Genomic DNA, 20,823 nt, shown 5'->3' on the forward strand with positions numbered 1-20,823 from the left:
TTCTTCCGGTATAAAGATGGGCCCTTTAGGGGGTGAGGGGGGGGTAAAGTTAGCACTGAACCTATCTGCCAGGATGTTGGCAATATCAGTTGTTCTGTATATTTAGTGTCATTGTGCTGTAACTCAGAGCAGATCTGAGTGCTGCCATTGAGATTCTTGACATGGCTATAAAATGCTTTGTGGTTGTCTTTAGAATCAGTGGCAATTTTGTTTTCATAACTAGCTTTGGAGGATTTTATGAGGGATCTCAGCTTCTTACTGAGGCTGACCAGGGAGTTCCTCCAATCGTGGGATTTTACTCTTTTTTTTTTTGCAGCAGTTTCTTTCTTCTGTTGTAGAGTTTGTTTATGGCTGAAGACCACCAGATTGGCTTCCTTTTTTGGAGGATAGTATCTTGGTTCTGTTAGGGATAGCACGATCCATGAATTCGTGTAAGTGCTTATAAAGTGCATTTGTGTAGGATTCAGCAGTTGTACCTCTACTGTTCGTCTGCATGGGTGTCGTGAAGTTTGCCACTTCTGTCTTAAGCATGAAGTTGGCTTTGGAGAAATTTGTTACAGTTGTTTTCCTAATGGGGGTGGGAGCGGGATGTGTATGTCTAGGTTGATTAGCTTGTGGTCGGATCTGACCAACGAGGAGCTGACCTCTGGTGTGGAACACCGGTCACCCATGTTGGTGATGACCAGGTCTAGGATATTGCTGCCCCTGGTGGGGGTGTGGATAAGAGTATCCAAGGCGTTGGAATTGATGATTTCCAGAAAACATTGAGCAAAAGAGTTGGCACATGAGTAGTTTTCCCAATTAATGGTAGGGTAGTTGAAATCACCCATTATTAGAGGGTTGGGTTGTACCTTAATATTTTCCAGTGTATCAAGAAAGGAGGAGTGGGAATCCTGGGGATCCTGCTCAGAGTCCAAAAAGAGACTTAGGTAATTCTTACTCCTGCCTCAGCTCAGGCCTTTAGCTATCCCTCCTGTTCTGGACATTGTAGATGATGCTTTCTTGGAATTTAGCCTTACCCCAGACACTTTACCTCCAGCTCCCAGAAAACCTGACAGGTACTACAGAGTACCTGACTCTCACAAGTTCCTCTTCAAGAATCCTTTAGCAGATCCAGAGACTATTTCCCAAGGACCAAAAGGCATTAAGGCTACTGCTGCCAAAAATCGTACCCCTTCTGATAAGAGTTTCTATAGAGCCTTAGACAGATGGGGTAAGAAGATATACACTTCTACTATTTTGTCCATTAGGGCTTTAAATTGCCAGTTTCAAATGTTAAAGTATCAGCAGCATATTATGGGACTGCTTAAACAGAAAATGATTTTGATTCCTGACTGTGCTGAACACACAGAATTGCAAGATTTAATGCATTCTGCAGAACAGGTTGGTAAAACATACTTTGCAGTGTGGTTTTGACGCTTTAGAAGCATCTTGCAGGGCTGCTGTCACTGGGTCTGTACTTAGAAGGTTTGCTTGGCTTAAGGAACAAAACTTGCCAGATCATGTTAAAGCTAATTACTGGATGCTCCCTTAAACCAAGACCGCCTTTTTGGCAACAAAGCAGAAGTCCTCAAAAGGATGGAGGAAAAAGCTAAATCTATGCAAACTGTTAAAGATTTCCTGCAAGTACAGCCTCCCAGATTCAGTAGGCATTGGCCTTCAAAGAACTGGTCCTTTCCAGTCTCTTCCAGGCCTTCTTAGTCCAAACCCAGGAACAGCAGACCACCTAGGTTATAGTCTCAGGCTGCGTACAGACCTAAGCAGTGGGGGGCTCCCACTTCCAAGCAGGGAGTAGTAAGCCACCCCTCTATGGAAAAATGGCACAATGACTTAACCTTAATCCTTCCAAACCCTGTTCAACTACCTGCTCCATTAGGAGGAAAGCTCGCCCTGCATGCAAAAAACTGGGAACTCATTACCTAGGACAAATGGGTTTTGAACATAGTTTCCCAAGGATACAGATTCCACTTCCACACACTACCAACCCCAAATGGTTGGCCAGACCTACCCCCAAATCAATGGGCGGAGGCCCAACAGCAGGTTCTCTCTCTTCTCAATATCAGGGCTATTCAACCTGTCCCAGCAGAACAAAGAGGACAAGGTTGTTGTTCAAGACTTTTTCTGGTACCCAGAAAAGACAACTCCTGGTGTCCTATCCTGGACTTCTCTGTTCTCAGCACCTTTCTGGTAGTTCCAAAATTCAAAATGCTAACTCTTCAACAGCTTCTTCCTATGCTAGCCAAGGATGCCTGGCTGGCAGCCTTAGACTTAAAGGAAGCTTACCTGCACATCCCAATAAGGGAACTTTGCAGGAAATACCTACGCTTCAGGGCAGGCTCCATGCACTATCAGTTCTCTGCACTTCCCTTTGGCTTATCTACCGCACCCAGGGTATTCACAAAGTGTTTAGCTCCAGCCATTGCATTTTGCAGGCAGAGAAATAATTCATATTTACCCATACTTAGACAATTGTCTGATTCAGGCAGAAAGCCAGGACTTGCTATTACAACACCTGGCATTTGTAAAGAAACTTCTAACCTCACTGGGGTACACCATCAACGAAAAGAAATCTCACCTAGTACCCTGCCAACAGATTGTATTCCTGGGAGCAGGCTTGAACACAACTTCCCAGATGCCATTCCTCACTCCAGAGAAACAATTTTTTTTTTGACAACCTACTTCAAACTATTGGCCACAAAACCCCAGCTATCTGCAAGGAAAATACTGCAAGCCCTGGGGTTCATGGCCTCTTGCATTCTACTAATTCCATATGCAAGACTGCATATGAGGAAACTCCAATGGTATTTAAAAAGCCTGTGGTGTCGACATTCTCAGGACCTGGAAACAATGATTTCTATCATTCCTTGTATGAAGACAGATTTCCTTTGGTGGACAGAGGCCTGCTACCACAACAAGGGACTCCCTTTCACTCTACCCCCTGCCGCCCAATCCCTACCAACAGACATATCATACTATGCATGAGGGGCTCACATGGCAGGGCAGTGCAGTCAGGGCAAATGGAACCCGAGACAAACGCACCTGCATATCAATCAAAAAGAAATGTTAGCTGTACAGAATAGTCTGACAGCCTTCAAAGACCATATTCTTCCAGGACAACTATTGGTAAAGACAGACAACACCACAGTTACGTGGCACATAAACAAGCATGGGGGAAACCACTCGTACCCTCTCTGCAGACTAGCCATGGCTCTGTGGAACACACCTTGAGCTACCAAGTACACCTACAAGCTGAATTCCTGCCAGGCAAACTAAATTCACAGGCAGACGACTTAAGCAGAAAACTCATGGACCTACAAGAATGGAAACTAGAACCCAAAACATTCAGCCTCTTGAGGAACAAATGGGGGACTCCAGAGGTAGACCTGTTTGCCTCCCCTCAGAACCACCAATTGGACAAATTCTGCACAAGAACTCCCCATAGTCAAGCTTGGAAAGTGGATGCCTTGTCCTTTACCCGGGAAAGCCCGTCTGTTTATGCCTTTCCCCCTTTGCCTCTCCACTCGAAGGTTCTACTAAAGATCAAACAGGACAAGCCAAGGACAATACTGATTGCACCAGACTGGCCACGCCAGCACTGATACCCCCCTCAACAGGACAAGCCAAGAATAATACTGATTGCACCAGACTGGCCACGCCAGCACAGGTACTCCCTCTTGCGCAGTATGACACTGCTGCAACCATGGCACCTGCCTCAGACTTCTTCCCTGCTGTCCCAGCAGGAGGACCAGATTCTGCACTCTCAGCTTCAAACCCTGAACCTTGCAGCCTGGCTAATTCATTGAGCTCTCCTCTAGCATCCCTCAGTAAGCAGGTGCTGGATGTCATTCTGGAGGCAAGGAGGCCTAGTAGTAGAAAATCCTATGCTGAAAAGTGGAAAAGATACTGTTCCTGGAGCCAGGCTTAGGGGATGGGCACAACGGTGCCTAGCTTACCTCATATTCTACAGTACTTAACAGAAATGCTCCACAAGGGCCTGTCCTTCGTGTCAATTAAAATTCATGCCTCTGCCATTTCAGCACATTATAATACTGAGCCCACCCCTCTTCTCTCACCCCCTGCTAAAATAATTCCTTAGAGGGGCCAAAAATTTAAGACCCCCCCCCCCCCAGGAGAGCTCCCACTCCAGCCTTGGGACCTTAGCTTTGTATTGGAAAAGCTCACCCCCCCCCCTTTGAGCCAGCTGCAACTGCAGAGTTGAAATTCCTTTCTTGGAAAACAGCCTTCCTTCTAGCCATCACTTCAGCAAGAAGAGTGTCTGAATTACAGGCCCTCATGGCAGTGGAACCTTCATTATCTTCCATGTGGACAGGGCTTCCCTCATGACTAATCCTTCCTTTATGCCCAAGGTGGTGCCTAGTGTGGCCCTAAATCAGTCCATTCATTTGCCTTTTTTTCCCTAATCCACAAAACAAAGGGGAACAAATACTGCACTCTCTGGACGTGCACAGACAACTTAGATTTTATTTGGACAGGACTAAGCCTCTCAAAGTCTGAACAGCTGCTAATTGGTTTTGCTGCAGTGACAGAGGGGAAGGCCATTTCAAAGCAAACCATTTCCAAATGGATAGCCTATTGCATTCATTTCCGCTACAAGCACCATGGAAAACCTACCCCACGGGATAAGACCACATTCTATCAGGGCTGCATCCACCTCTGTGGCTTTTCTCAGAGGAGTCCCTACCAGGGACATCCTAGAAGCTGCTACCTGGAGCTCTGTACATACCTTCACCAAGCATTACCACATGCCTATTTTTTTCTAAATCCAGAGCTGGATTTTCCACTGCAGTCTTGCAGGGTGTAATAGCTGGCCCTAATGCTCTTTAACTTCCTCCTCCCTTCCTTAACTTTGGGAATCAACCCAAATGTGATGACTGCAACAGTGAAACACAAAGAACACAGTACAGTTGTGTACACTTACCATAAATGTTCGAGTGTATTCACTGTTGCAGTCCTGGTTACCCTCTTTCCAGCCCCCTGACTTTCTTGACTCTACCTTTCCTTCTTGTTTGGTGTATTTATTTATTTTTTTGGTGTATTTGCTTTTTGATGGGGGTGTTCCATACCATATAATTGCTTCCTATTGTGGGGGGAACCTGACATCTGGGGCAAGGAAAACTGATGTAATGGCATCGGCTGAATGTTTTATACCCCTGATGACCTGACATCATGGAAGAAGACAGCATCCGACGCAGAAATCTGAAGACTCTGGTATTCAGGCCAGCTGAGGGCTACCTGCAGGTAGATAACCCAAATGTGATGACTGCAACAGTGAATACATTCGAACATCTACATTTATGGTAAGTGTACACAACTGTACTTTAATGTTCCCAAATAGTTGCAGGCGCTATAACAGAATCTTTTCTAATTTGTACTCATAAATACTTCATCTTATGTCCACATATGTATGGGTATAATTCAATCAATTCCATGTATGGGTACGCATTTTACTGCTGTAGCCTTTGTTTCTGACTTCTTTCTTTAATATCCCAAAAAAGACTTGAAACTGTGTGAAAATGTTCCACAGCATCAAAATGTTATGCACAGGATTTATCAAGTGAAAAGTATTATCTGCAGATAAAGTTAACATTCCTTGATTACCATGACAGTTATATCCTTGAATTTGTGAGTCCACTATTTTTTTTGTTTGACTAGTGGCTCTAAATGTAAAGCAGATACATCTAGTAGGGCTAACCTTGTCAACTGTGGATAAATAAAGAGAAAAATAATATCCCTGCCTGGTATCTCTGTTCAAACACAGCTTGTTAAAGAGGAACCTTCCCCCCCTTAATTCATGGCATCCAACCCTTCATATATTCTTCTTGTTAACCTTATTACTCTTTCAGGGAATGCAAATGCTGTCATTGTTCTACTTATAAAATCCCTGCTTAACTTATTGAATGCTTTCACTGTGTCAGGACTGGCAAACAATAATGGTGTTTTCTTGCATTCTGCTTCCTTTTATGTAATTTTTCTCTTAATATTGTCAGATGTTTGCCTCTCTTCCAGGAAGCCACATTGGTCCAGATCTCAGTTTTATCATTTTTTTTTTGTCATTCTCTTAGCTAGTATAGACATTATCATCTTATAATCATGATTTAAAATTGAAGTGGATTTATCTGAGCATGGGTGTGAAGGGTCTTTATCCTCTTTGAATAGTGCAGCACACAATATGTTTATTTCAAGATGGCCCCCCCCCCATTTTTTTTTTTAATATTACTAAACAAAACTTTATAGATCTTTATCACTTCCTTCCCTCCCAACTTCCAGACTTTAGTAGGAATAACATCAGATCCAATGTTGTCTTTTCAGTCTGGATTCAAGTTGTAGGTTATTGGATCCAACTCTGATCTAACTGGCCGTAAACTAAAGACTTCAGCCTGCTGACCTCTGCCTCCTCTACCAATAATCCCTGGCTCACTAAGAATATCTCAGATCTCATTTGTTGCCATTCCTGGACAGCACCTTGGTTGTTTGCTCTGCCAGAGATCATCCTTTTTGGCCTATTTTTCAGTTGTTTAGCTGATGTTCATCGTGTTTCACTGTTGCAGTCATGACTGTAGGGTTCTCCCCTGCCGGCAGGCAGTCCTCAGTCGGCCAGAATCCCAAAGTCTGGGTCCGGCGTTGGCTGTCCAGCCATGCTCCCTGACGTCAGAGCGCCAGGAGTACAAAGCTGACAGCCGACGCCGTGTTCTCCAGTCTTTCTTCCCATGCGGTGATAGCAGTTCGCAAGTGCCGGTCGGCTGACTCCTGACAATTTTTTCAGAACAAACTTCAGTCCGAAGACTTTCTTCTCTTACTCAAAGCTAAGTACCCCATTGGGGAAACTTTTTTCTTGCTCCAGTCCGATGTCAGAAAAAGTTAATAATTGTATTTCATGTGGGAAGCAAATACCTCATAAGGATTTTCATTCTTACTGTATTCCTTGCTTAGGCCCTGACCACGACGTAGCTAGTTGTCGGTTTTGTGCTAGATTCAATCAATGTACAATTAAACGAAGGTACGATTTTGCATTTCATTACTTTGGTAGGCGTTTTATTTACAAAATGTCTGATACGGTTCCGGCTACCGGAGTTCACAACAACGCAAGGACAAAGACAGGCCTCCGAGGTCCAGATCAGACTATATCGTTCAAGCAGAGCCAGCTTCAGGTACGGCCGTCGTCAGTGAGGCGCTTTTGCAGCCCCTGTCGGCCATTTCGGAACCGATGGCCGAAATGGACTCCCACGAGGAGCCAACTAGGCCTTTGAATATTTCTGTTGCAGGACCTTTGGACAATGCTTCTTCGGATGGGTCTGGAGCCGCTGTGCAGGTACCGGCTTCTGAAGGGGTTTTCAGGCCTACTCAGCTTCTAATAAAGGCAAAGCCAAAGACAAAGGCAAAGACTCCTTCCAAATCAAAGACTGCAACACAGGCCTCTTTGATCCGGCTCCCAAGTCACAGAAACAGTTACTTAAGATGGCGGAGGACTTACTATGATTAAGGGTTCACATCCCCCTCCAGATAAAAGGCCAAGGCAGGAAGTTTATTATGACTCCTCTGATCAGGCTTCTGTTTCTTCAATTTCTTCTTCTGACCAAGAATATTCTTTCCTTCGTTATGAGGATTCTGATGCTGAGGAATCCATTCCTTCAGCTTCTCCCCCTGAGGACTTCTCTTTTGGGGAAACTTTGCATGAAATGAGGGAACATTTCCACTGGGAAGGACAGGAGTATTCGGAATCTAAGAAAAGACTAAGGGATTTTCTTCTTCTTCCCCAACATAGACCCCTGGCTATTCCTCCTATTTTGGATATTGTGGATGATGCTTTTTCAGAGGCTAACTTAACCCCTGACTCTTCCTCCAGCTCCTGTTAAGCCTGATAGATATTACAGGGTTCCTGATTCCCACCAGTTTTTATACAAGAGCCCTACTGCTGACCCTGAAACCATTTCTCAGGGTCCTAAGGGAGTTAAGGCCGCTTCTGCTAAAAACCCCATTCCCACTGAGAAGGATTCCAGATCTTTAGAAAGATGGGGCAAAAAAGTGTACACTTCTGCTACTTTATCTATTAGGGCTTTAAGCTGTCAGTTTTATATGCTGAAATACCAGCAATTTCTCCTGTCTGTTTTAAAACAAAAGCTAACTTCCATTTCCGCCTGTGCAGGTGATAAGGAATTACATGACTTAATGCATGCCACTGAACAAGTTGGGAAGCATGGTTTACACTGTGGATTTGATGCTTTGTAGGCTTCTTGTAGGGCTGCTGCCTCTGGCACAGTAATTAGAAGGCATGCATGGTTAAAGGAACAAAATTTACCAGATCAAGTAAAAGCTAAATTATTGGATGCTCCTGTTCAGCATAATGTTTTGTTTGGATCTAAAGCTGAAGAGGTGTTTAAAAAGATGGAGGACAAGGCAAAATCCATGCAAACAGTTAAAGATTTCTTACAAGTACAGCCACCCAGATTTAGTAGGAATTGGCCTATTAGAATTGGTCCTTTCCCAATTCAGACAGGCCTCAGAGGGGTAGATACAGACGCTCCCGAGGAAGGCTTCAAACACAAGCCTCTTATAGACCAAGACAGTGGACTGCTTCCACCCCTAGGGGAGGAGAGGACAGGTCGCAAGCTCATAGGAAACAGACTCAATGACTCCCTCTGTTGGGCTGCAGGAACGTCTTGCCTGGAAGCCCCTCTCGGAGGAAAACTTTCTCTTTTTCACCAAAATTGGACTCATATAACCCAAGACAAGTGGGTTCTGGATGTGGTTTCAAGAGGTTACAAATTCCATTTTCATACCCTACCAAGGCCAAGTGGATGGCCAGATCTTCCAAAACATCAATGGACAGAGGCCTTAAACCAGGTGGAAGCTCTCTTGGCTATGAAAGCCATAGAACTAGTTCCACTTTCAGAGCTGGGACAAGGTCTTTACTCAAGGCTCTTTCTAGTCCCCAGGAATCAAAATTCATGGAGACCCATTCTGGATCTGTCAGTTTTGAACACTTTTCTAGAGATACCAAAATTCAAGATGCTTACTCTACAGCAGCTACTTCCAATGCTGACCAAAAATGCATGGATGGTAACTTTAGATTTAAAGGAGATATATTTACACATTCCCATCAGGCAGGACCGCAGAAAATACCTCTGGTTCAAGGCTGGATCGAGACACTTTCATTTCTCTGCACTGCCCTTTGGATTGTCTACTGCGCCCAGGGTCTTCACCAAATGCCTGGCTCCAGTAGTAGCTTATTGCAGACTCAAGGGAATTCAAATTTACCCTTATCTGGACGACTGTCTTATTCAGGCAGACAGCAAGGATGTCTTACTTCAGCATCTACAGTTTGTTCAGAATCTTCTCAAGTTCCTAGGATTCACTGTAAACATAAAAAAATCAAATTTGACACCCTCACAGCAGATAATTTTTCTGGGCGTTTCTCTAAACACAACCCAGATGGCATTTCTGACATACGAAAAACAGTTACAGCTGGCTTCAACTTTCAAAACCTTGGCAACTTTAACTCAGCTATCTGCAAGGAGATTCCTGCAGGCTTTGGGTTACATGGCCTCCTGCATCCTTCTCGTACCATATGCAAGACTACATATGAGGAAAATACAGTGGTACCTAAAAAGTGTATGGTCTCAGCATTGCCACAGTTTAGACATACTGATCTCCGTCCTGCCTTGTCTTCAAAAGGAATTCCTTTGGTGGTCCAAGGGCATGTATTCTAAACAAAGGAAAACCCTTCTGTCTGCCTCCTGCCGCTCAGATACTAACCACGGATGCCTCAGATTATGCATGGGGAGCCCATTTTCAGAGCAACTGTCTGCAGGGCCTTTGGGCAAAGGATCAAAAGCATCTGCATATCAATTTAAAGGAAATGTTAGCCGTTCAGAAAGCTCTGTTGGCCTTCAGGAATCTTCTACAACCAGGACAACTACTGATACGGACAGACAACACCACAGTTATGTGGTACATAAACAAGCAAGGGGGATCTCATTCCTACCCCCTTTGCAGACTAGCCATGGATCTGTGGAACACAGCTCTAGCTTGCAATCTGGACCTTCAAGCTCATTTTCTACCAGGAAAGCAAAACTTCCTGGCAGGCATTCTGAGCAGAAACCTTTCGGACCCACACGAGTGGATGCTAGAGACCGAAATATTCAAGATGATAACAGCAGTCTGGGGATGTCCTCACATAGACCTCTTTGCATCCCACCTCAATCATCAACTACAGATTTTTTGCACCAGGACTTTCCACAAACAAGCTTGGAAAGTGGATGCACTATCATTCAGTTGGAGAAACCTCTCGGGATATGCCTTTCCGCCTCTTCCTCTTCTTCCACGGGTATTATTAAAGCTCAAACAGGACAAGCCCAAGATGATAATCTTACTGGCCCCAAATTGGCCTCGACAGTTTTGGTACCCAACTCTGAAAAACCTTTGTCTGGAGCCCCCTTGGGTTTTACCACAGACTCCGAACCTTCTGTCCCAACACCAGGGTCAGGTTCTACACTCCCATGTCAGAACTCTCAGCCTGGCGGCCTGGTTAATCCACGGTCTTTGATTCCTTCTCTCCTACCCAAGCAGGTTATGGATGTCATTTTAGAAGCCAGACGTCCTAGCACTAGAAAATCTTATGCAGGAAAATGGAAAAGATTTTGTTCCTGGATGCAGGCTCAGGATTCTGATCCTCTTCTTCCTAAAATTCCTTTGATTTTACTTTACCTGACAGACCTCTTACATAAAGGTCTCTCTCTCTCTCTCTTCCATTAAGATACATGCCTCTGCTATTTCTGCTCATTATAATACAGACCCTCCAATCTTTTCCCACCAGCTCATGAGACAGTTTCTCAGAGGCGCTAAGAACTTAAGGCCCCCTAGATCTCCTCCCATTCCTGCTTGGGATCTCAACTATGTTTTGGAAAAGCTCACCTTACCTCCTTTTGAGCCTGCTGCCGCTTCTGACATCAAGTTTTTATCTTGGAAAACAGCCATCCTGTTATCTCTGACCTCTGCCAGGAGAGTTTCAGAGTTGCAAGCTCTTATGGCTGTGGAACCTTATATTATTTTTCATCAAGACAGGGTGTCTTTAAGGACTAATCCTACTTTCATGCCTAAGGTGGTTTCCAAAGTGGCTTTAAATCAAACTATTCACTTGCCAACTTTTTTCCTCACTCCTCAAAATAAAGGGGAAAGGATCTTACATTCCTTGGATGAACACAGACAACTACGTTTTTACCTGGACAGAACCAAGGACATTAGGAAATCAGAGCAATTGTTTGTTTCTTATGCTTCAAGTTCCCAAGGTAAAGCCATTTCAAAACAGACCATTTCTAAATGGATTGCTCATGGAATCAGATTTTGCTATTCACACCATGGAAAGCAAATCCCAGGGAGTATAAGGACTCATTCCACCAGAGCTGCTGCCACTTCGGCTGCCTTCCTCAGGGGAGTTCCTACCAAAGACATTTTGGAAGCTGCAACTTGGAGTTCAGTGCATACTTTTTCAAAGCACTACAATCTACCTCTCTACTCTAAGTCTAGGGCAGGCTTTGCTTCTGCAGTCTTGCAGGGCCTTTTAGCCGCCCCTTCTTTTTTATGATCACCTCCCTTTCATTCTGCTTTGGGATTCTACCCTACAGTCATGACTGCAACAGTGAAACACGATGAACATAGTACAGTTGTGTACACTTACCATAAATGTAGATGTTCGAGTGTCTTCACTGTTGCAGTCTGGGTTTCCCTCCCTCCTGTCCCCTCTTATTTTTACTTTTGTGTGGTTCCTTTTTTCACCATTCTTCTGAGGTGTATTTGCAAAGGGTATGGGACCTTAATCATTTTGGGACTCCTGACATCTGGGGCAAGAAAAACTGGAGAACATGGCGTCGGCTGTCAGCTTTGTACTCCTGGCGCTCTGACGTCAGCGAGCATGGCTGAACAGCTGACGCCGGACCCAGACTTTGGGATTCTGGCCGACTGAGGACTGCCTGCCGGCAGGGGAGAACCCTACAGTCATGACTGCAACAGTGAAGACACTCGAGCATCTACATTTATGGTAAGTGTACACAACTGTACTGTACTTGTCCTGTACCCTTGCTTTGTGTGTCTTTCTACTGCGGGTTAGAGTTTTCATTTAGTAGGTAGTGTAGGTGTTAGGGTTAGGCGTGGTGTTCTTGTTAGCAGACGTTTCCCACTTAGCATCCTTCTAATGGTGTTTGTGTTGTATACTCTGGTTAGTTTAGTATTTTTTGCGGTAAATTGGTGAAGCTTTTGTCAGGATGGAAAAGAGTTTTAAATAGTGTGTAGCGTATGGTCACAAGCTCCCTTCTCACATTGCCCATGACAGGTTTGTATACTCTCTTGGGGCTGCCCACCTTGAGTCACCATGTGCTGTTTGTGCGGGCTTTGGCATTCATGCCATCGGTGAGCAAAGGACTGAGTTGATCCTGAAAGGACTGTTGCTGGCTGGCGACCCTTATGCGAGTAATTGGGGTCATAAGCAGGGCTCTAAGGACACCAAACCTTCCATGGGTGACCAAAGACAGTCTTATGATTTGCCAGATCTGACAGTCCCAAGATCCTTGGCTCCCCTGGTGGTTTTGGCAGTGTTATCTCCAACACCTCAGACTCTGTTGGCACTGACTGCAGGCAAGGCGCCTTCTCCCACTCCTAGTGTTCCAAGTGCGTTCTTGCCCAATGGAGCTCCCTCAGGTAGAACCTTTTGTCCCTTCTTCCTTTCTACACTGCAAGAGTCTGCACTGGAGTCATTCCCTTCTCTGTCCCAGATCAAAACGTCTCTGGTTTGGATCTGGTTACCAGAGTTGTCATCCAGTAGGTGACCCTCCAAGTCCCCATCTGTGGCTTTGTCGGCTTGGTTGTTCCATTTGGTCAGATTTGGTGCAGCTTTTGTCGTCCTTTTTACACGCACAGATTTAGTTAGGACTGATCCCCTCGGCTTCGGATACTCTATGCAAAATATTGGCTCCTTTAAGTTTTTTTTTCTCCCTCAGGCACTGTGGTTCCAAGATAATTGAAGCCAATTGCCTTTCTTCCAATAGGATCAGATCCAACAGCCTGGATGGCTTCAGCTGCTACCCCTACTTTGGTTTCTTTGATGCAGACAAGTGGGCCTTGTAGCTGATACATTAAGATGGGGGTTTCTGGGTCATGTTAGGTGATTCTGGTTTCCCGATAGTTGTCCCCGTTTAGTGCCGCTTCTCTTGACAGTTCGACTCCAGTTTCCGACTCTGGGCAGATTTGAGTGGCTGTGGAGGCTGGTGTGTCCTTGTGATCTTTGGATCCTAGATATACCAGTTCCAGGTGGCCTGCTTCAGTTTCAGACTTTGATGTCATAGAGAAGGATGTTCTCCCATCAGGAAACAGTGTGGTTAGTCGCAACTGGTATCCTTCCATCTTCGATATCTGCTCTTGTGGACACGGTTCAGTCTGCTCCAGGGCAGCCTACCCCCGGTGTTCTCCAGCCTATCCCCCCCCCCCCCCAGTTCTCCATGGCAGGAAGTTTCTGGCAAGAGGTGGTGCAAGAGGAAGCACGTGGATTCTCTTGAAGAATCCCTCACTAAGGATATTGACCTTGAGGAAGGAGAGGAGTTCCCTAAATCCCCTGTGAGGGCACCTCCTTTTACATTCTTTTGGTGCTGCTTCACCAGTGCAGGGGTTGGCCTTCTGCAGCACTGTCTCAGAAGGAGTTTGTATTTTTGGAGGCCTGGTGGGTAGTCCCGTCCATGTCCTTGGTGGTCCTCCCTCTGTATGGCCTTCTTGACCTGGTGTTCTGGAGGGTGTAGAGGGAGCCCATTATGGTGGAGCCAATCCCTAAGAAACTGGATAAGATACTTGCTCATCCCAAGGACTGGCAACACTGGAGTAAGGGCTCAGCCATTTTCACAGTTGTGATGGCAGCAGCCACTAAGGAGGACATCTTGGAAGAGCGTTCCTTTGTTCATCGCCTGAATAGGGAGTCTCTGACATTGGATCAGTTGGGGAAGTACTCCTACACCTCAGCCACATTCGCACTGGTGGTGTTGAACTATCTCAGTCACTTGACCAAACTTTAGCATGAGATTGTGTCAGAAGTGTCAAGGGTAGTTAAGACGCAGCAGACTCAAGTCTCAGAAGAGTTTGGATTCACAGTTTTCTAACTTAGTCTATTTCTAACATGTCCATACATTTGCTGTCTAACACGCACCATGCGCTGCCATGCATGGCTGAGGCTGTTTAATTTTGCAGACTGCTTCAAGACATTCTTTATCAACTCTCCCCTTTGATGGCTCTTCACTTTTTAGGCCTAAGGTTAGGGACACTTTGACCCACAGTCAGCAGGATGGGAAGATGCTGTTTGCCATTTTCCTAACCTTAAATGGTCCTTCTGTCAAAGCCAGAAGGGAGAACACATCTCACAGAGATGCCACTTCAGGAAGCTCCTTCTGAGGGCCCACCCTCCACCCCAGTTGCAGCAGGGGGGGGGGTGCCAAAACGTGTACTGCCCTTGCTGCATAGGTGAGCCACAGAACCAGTGCTTTCTCAGGGCTTTCTCTGGGATGCTTTTTCAGTGACTTTGAGGTGTTACCCGACTGGTTCTCAACAGTCTGGGGTCATTTGCCTCTAGACTCAGAAGCTTGGTAGGCCTTCACTTCAGACATATGGGTGTTATGGGTTATATCCATAAGCTATACATTTCCGTTTCTGGAAATTCGAAATTTAAATCCCAAAAGTTTTCCAGCTGTACCACCCCATCAAAGAAGGGATGCCACCATTGAAATTCAGAAATTGTTAGTAAATCGAATAATTTAAGACATCCTACCAGACCAGTATAGATCCAGGGTCTGTTCAGGGTGTTTTTGATTGTAAAGAGCAGGGATCTCAGGCCAATTCTGGAATTGAGCAAACTGAATCATTTTGTAAAAAAACAGATCAAGTTCTGGATGGTCACAGTATAGACCATTCTGCCCCTTTGAAGAAAGGATGACTGAATTTTCTCCGTCGACTTCAAGGATGCCGACCATCACCTAAATATAGTGAGACATTCCAGGAGGTTTCTGTGCTTCTGGTTGGGGGCCAGTCATTATCACTTAAGAGCGCTGCCCTTTGGTCTTACCAATGCCCCAATATGTTAAGCAAATCTATGGTAGTCATGGCAGCCTGGATCAGTTCAGGTCTTTTCTTACATGGACGATTGGCTCCTAACTGCCTCCACAAGAGCATCTTTAATCAAAGTACCGGACACCTTACTTCAGCTGTGCAGCTGCTTAGGAATCACAGTCAGTTATAAGTCCAGCCTCTTCCCTGTGCAAATGATAGTGTTCATAGGCTGCCACTCAGACACAGTTATACAAATGGCAAGACTCCCAGTTTCTAGAGTGTCAAGTCTGTAAGGTCTAGCCATCTCCATTCTCTCTTACCAAAACCCCTAGCTTCTCTTATCCTCAGGCTCTTAGGATACATGGCAGCCTCCGTCTGTTTGGCTCCCCTAATGAGGTACCACATGAGGGTTCTGGAATGGATTCTGGTGAAGCAGTGTGATCCTACTTGACACAGTTCTTTATAATGCCAACAAATCTCTGTTGAGATTAAATCAGGTAGTGGTTGGAGTCTCCCTTTGTGTCCAGACCAGGAGACAATTTATTCTCCCCCTCTTCTGGGCACATTTACTACAGAAACTTCTCTTTTCGGGTGGGGGACACATTTTGAAGGGAGGACTGTTCAGGTGGGACCTGGTCCACTTTTGAGGCCAGTCTTCACATCACCATCTTGGAGATGAGTGATCATCCATGTGTTGCAGTCATTTGGTAAATGAATGGAGGGAGACCATTCCTATCCTCCTTGTGGGGGACAATGAGAGCCTGGCAATGGGTGATTTCATCTCTGTGTTTTCTGGGTACAATGCATATATTGAGGAAATCCAACATATTGGCATACAGTTTGAGCAGGAATTTTCTCTTCTGCATGTGGTCCCTGAATCTGAGAGTTGCTGCTCAGATATTTTGGAGCGTAGGCATTCTGTTGAGATCTGTTCACATCCTTGTCCAACAACAAGTGCAGCAGCTGTTATGCCTTAGTCCTTCCTCAGAGAAAGTCACCCAGGGACGCTACTTTGTATGCTTGTCGCCTAGATCTGTCCACTTATCCTCTGATCCCACTAGTGTTAAACTTTCTTCAAGAAGGCAGACCATTGCAGAGCAACTGTAATCCTCATTGTCCCGTTTTGGCCCTGTCAGATGTGGTTCCCCTTCCTTTAGCTTTTTCTAAAGTATACTCCTTGGGTAAGATCCCATTCTGGATCTAATTTCTCACCTGGCGGGTCTGGATCCATGTGACTTTCAGACACTCAGATTAACTGCATGATTCCTCCAATTCCCCTGATGGACAGGAATCCCAAGCTTTCAAAATGAGTAGTGCATATTTTGCCTTTTTCTCAAAAAACAAATGTACACGTAGGGTGCATGCTAGTAAGTGGAAACATTTTCCTTGTTGGGCTACCTCTAAGGGTTTAGATCCCTTTCAAGGTGATTATGGACTTTCTAGCAGACTTGTTTAACTCAGGATTCTGTTATTCTACTGTTAAGGTACACTTGGCAGCTATCTCCAGTTTTAACATTGGCTTTCCAAAGGGTACTTTTTTAGTGTCTCCTCTAATTGTCTAATTTGTCTTATAGAAGACATAATACTTTTACTAAGCAAACTGTGTTTGACACAACAGTTACATTTCCAGTTATTTTTTTGCAGGAAAAGCAGTGTCTGGGCATATTAGGGTCCATTCTACATGGACATGTTTGCAACTTTGATTGCTGCTGCTTCAGGAGAACTTGAGTATGGGCATCTGTCTTGCAGCAGCCTTTGACATTGCTAGAATGTTCACTAAGCACTGGATACTAGTTCAAGCACAGAGCAGGACTGAGGAATCAAATCAATAATGACTTCCTGTAGCCAATCTCTCGTGTTTTGCCATTTCCCATTTGTGTCAGCAGCTTGGGTTTCATTTTGTAACTTGTTGGCTTGATGATGCAGGCTTCATGGAAGGTAATTTTATTACCTGCTTGTCGTAATGTATATCCTTGAAAGTGATGGGTCTTTAGGGCAGCAAACAACTAGCCTACTTTCAGAAGGATGGATCTTCAGAGTTTAAGAATGAGTCTACTTATGCTAGCCTCTTCCCTTGCCACATATAGAGCCATTCACAGGCATTCTTTCGAGGTGCTTGTCCTGACATTGACATTGCATATGATGACCCAGTGGTCCTTGTTCCATCATAAAGAGGCAATGAATAGAGCAGTAAAATGTGAACTGTGTAGGCAAAGTAACAGTGATGAATGACTGTGAAACCTGGTTGATGCAGTATTTAGGAGATGATTCACATTGATATCTTGTCCTTTGGAAGAAGGGTATGTATTTAAAGGGAAATATCACTTTTCTTGGAGTTATGCTGGTTTTAGAATGCCATGCTTTCGGCTGTCAAATACCGAAGTATACTAGATGCTGCATATATTGGTTTTGTTGCATATGTTTTAGTGTCTATTTTGCAGCATTTTGAAGAAAATGTGTTAAAAGACATCATTCTTTTAACAAGGTTAATAATTGCAAGTATCTATACATTATCTTTGTGGAAAGTCTCCTCTCTCTTTTGTTGCCTTCTGTGGAAAAAGGAAAATTTATAAGGTGATCAGTATAACTAAATGAGTCATGGATATTGTGCATGACAGTAATAGGTAGGCCAAAATAATTGAAAAAAAGAAAAAAAAAATATCATCATACATGGCTTGCCAAAATGTAATCAAGAACAAGAAATGTAACCTCTGAAATCTTAATGTTGCTTTTGTTTTTAGGCTGAGGAGGTTCAGAAGAAAATAAGAAAAGCAGAGCATGACAGTGAAGGTAAAAAAACACAAGTTTTGCTTAGTTGTTAGAATAGTTTTCTATGTGTAGTATTAAAATCGGGGCCAGATTTTGATTAATCTCTGGACACTTTGTAGATTTAACATCCGTTTGGTTCTAAATTTTGTGTTTCTAACCTTGAAATTCTACTGCAGTATAGAAATCCTATATTATTTTCACCAGCCTTGAACTGAGTATTGTATTCTCTTCACCTTACAGTTTTTTAACACATTTATTGAATTATCACTTTTGACATATGCAAACTTACATTTATAAAAAAAAGTAGTCCAACCATATTAGCAAGTTTACATGTACAAACATTGTACATCACATATATTGTTCTATACAATATAATCAAACCAACATTACATAAGTTGTTTACTTCCTGCCTTCTTGTAAACTTTATTCCTCCTCCAAAACATTTTTATGCATGTATTGCTCCCCAATTTCATATTTTCTATGTATTTTCTCCTATCCTTTTCTAAAGATCCCACTTATTGTTCTTTTATTTGTGTTGCAATATTCACTACTTCATGTATGGTTGGCTTGGACTTCAACCACCATTTTGTAGTAATTGTTTTTTTGGCAGCCACCAGAAGTAAACTCAGCAAGGCCCCACTATGTCTACTTAGCTCAGATGTCCTTCTGTTCCTATGTTGCAGTATTCTTAGTGTGGGAGTCCCCCGCCTTAGGTGCCCTGAATGTTGTCTCCAATACAAAAGCTTAAGCCTGGTTGCTGTAGGTGCATGGGATGTCACACATAGAGCCATAAACCAGGGACTTTAAATGTGATGTCTGCACGCACAGACCTCAGAATTTTTCAGCCGTAGATGACTTCACATCAATCGTTTTACTCGAAGACCTCTAAAAAATTTAAGTACCCCGTTGGGGAAATTTTCCATTTCTTTTTCTTGAGCTTGGATAGCTGTAGTTATCATTAACCGATGTCAGCTAAGAAGTGCAAATGCCATTGTGGGTGTCAGATACCGCATAAAGATATGCACAACTATTGCGTCTTTTGTCTAGGAAAAGAACACAACCATACCGCTTGTTCTGTTTGCCAATTTTTTGTTCCAAAGACCCTTTGTAGCCGTCTGGCCACCCTCAGCTCAAAAAAGAATGGATCCCGAATCAGCAATTATAACTGAACCACCATGGAAAAAGGCCAAAGTTTCCAGGCTTTACCTCCATTGCCTCTCCGCCATCGGACATCCCGCCAGCTTCCGATCTAGGGATTGAGGGACGTCCGATAGAACCGTCTACTTTGACGGCTCCCACCAAGGAAGCTGCTTCAGAAGTAATGGCCTGCGCATCCTCAGAGACAGCACAGACATAGGTCCCTGCTGATGTCAAGGGGGAACCAGAAACAGTTGGACAACCGTCCGGGGCGCCATTACCTAAAGCCCAGGCTCCAGAACCCAGGCCTTCACCCAGACCTATGCCTTCAAAGCGAAAACAAAAAAACAAACACCTGACTCCTACCCCTGAAGGAGTCCCAGACTGGAAATCATTTACCAACTCCTTGATGCTGGCTTGTATGACTCTTAGGCCCACAACCTCTTCCCCTCTCCACTATTCCAGTGCTTAGTCCAAGGACTGCCTCTGCCACTTCTTCCACCTTGCTTACTACCCAAGAAGAAGAGGAGGATTTAGAACATTACTACTTATCTTCCAAGTCTTTTTCTTATGTCTTACAAATTGCCTCTCCTCTAGAATACTATTTTCCAGATGAGGAATCCATTGATGGGGACTCTCCAGCAGAGGATCACATTTGGGGAAACAGTTACGAAGATGAAAGAATACTTCAAATGGGGCACTACCCAGATGACTGACACCCAGAGTAGGTACTTTGAATTCCTTCAAGTGGAATCAGCATCCCCGTCAGCCATGCCATCTGTCTTACCTGCCTATTTAGTATCTTTTACCTCTGAATCCAGACTCTCAACCACCTGCTCCTAAGAGACCGGACAGGTTCGACAAAGTGCCTGATGACCAAAAATTCTTAGTTGAGCCTCTCCTGGCAGACCCTGCAGTAATTTCTGTCTCCCCTGACAAGCAATCTAGACTGATGCCTTCAGCATCTCTTCTGCCCACTGATAAGGATAGTGTAAAATTTGAAAATACTGTACTGTAATTAGCTGGAAACAGTGTATGCAATGAGACTGAGAAACGAAAGTCTTAATTACCCAACCTCGTGCTGAATAGGTGTCATTCTCTTTTATGGCCCGAGTCTTGTGCATTCAGAATAAATTCTCCAAACACTGTAGTTCATTTAATAAGGTTTTATTAAATGTTCACAGTATCTGTATACTGTCATTAAAAGTACTGACAATTCAAATTGCTGCACATCATTCTGATTGTCCTGAACAACGTAAACTGAATAGTCTCTAGATGACCTGTTTCCTTTATCAGGCTCAAGTGTTTGTCATCTTCTCTGAAGTAACAGGTCGAACAAACTTAATAACCTTAACTGCCCTGCTATTCTGAATACAGCATATTATATTGCTTTCGTCTGGTACATTTTCTTATTGACTTTTCTTTAACCTTGGTCTCAGGCTTGGTATGTGCTTCATTAAGGAGTATTCTGTAGCTGATCTTTTCCTTGAGAAAAGAACATTCTGTTTCCACACTTTATTTTTTCTCTTTAATAAACAGCCTTCCATGCTTGGCCGGCAAGGTTATTTTCCTTTATGCTTAACTGGCTTTTATGCATAAATGGAACACAATTTATTTTACCCTTTAGCCTGTTTAATATCTAATAACTATTTTAAAACGGAAATCTCTAATCTAACAGTTGCCCCTGAGGTCCCTGACGAAAGTCTACTGGGAACCTACCTCTATAGTTACCTTACATTTATATTGCTAACTACTGTATTTAGCTTTATGCTGCCTGACTTATAATCTGAAAATGAAAAAAACATATTTGGTATGCCTGCA

The 20,823-nt window shown here is 44.0% G+C and overlaps 1 protein-coding gene across 1 annotated transcript in view; it reads left to right on the top strand.

Moving 5' to 3' along the window:
- Positions 1-20,823, top strand: part of UBR1 (ubiquitin protein ligase E3 component n-recognin 1) — a gene marked incomplete in the record, with an annotated part of 4,571,807 nt that overhangs the window by 2,456,540 nt on the left and 2,094,444 nt on the right. Inside the window, 1 exon segment of the mRNA XM_044074213.1 lies at positions 17,838-17,886. Within this exon segment, the coding sequence (XP_043930148.1) occupies positions 17,838-17,886 (49 nt within the window).

Source organism: Protopterus annectens, chromosome 6.part0 (assembly GCF_019279795.1).
Source record: "Protopterus annectens isolate FY-2018-M chromosome 6.part0, PAN1.0, whole genome shotgun sequence".
NCBI classification, from domain to species: domain Eukaryota; kingdom Metazoa; phylum Chordata; order Ceratodontiformes; family Protopteridae; genus Protopterus; species Protopterus annectens.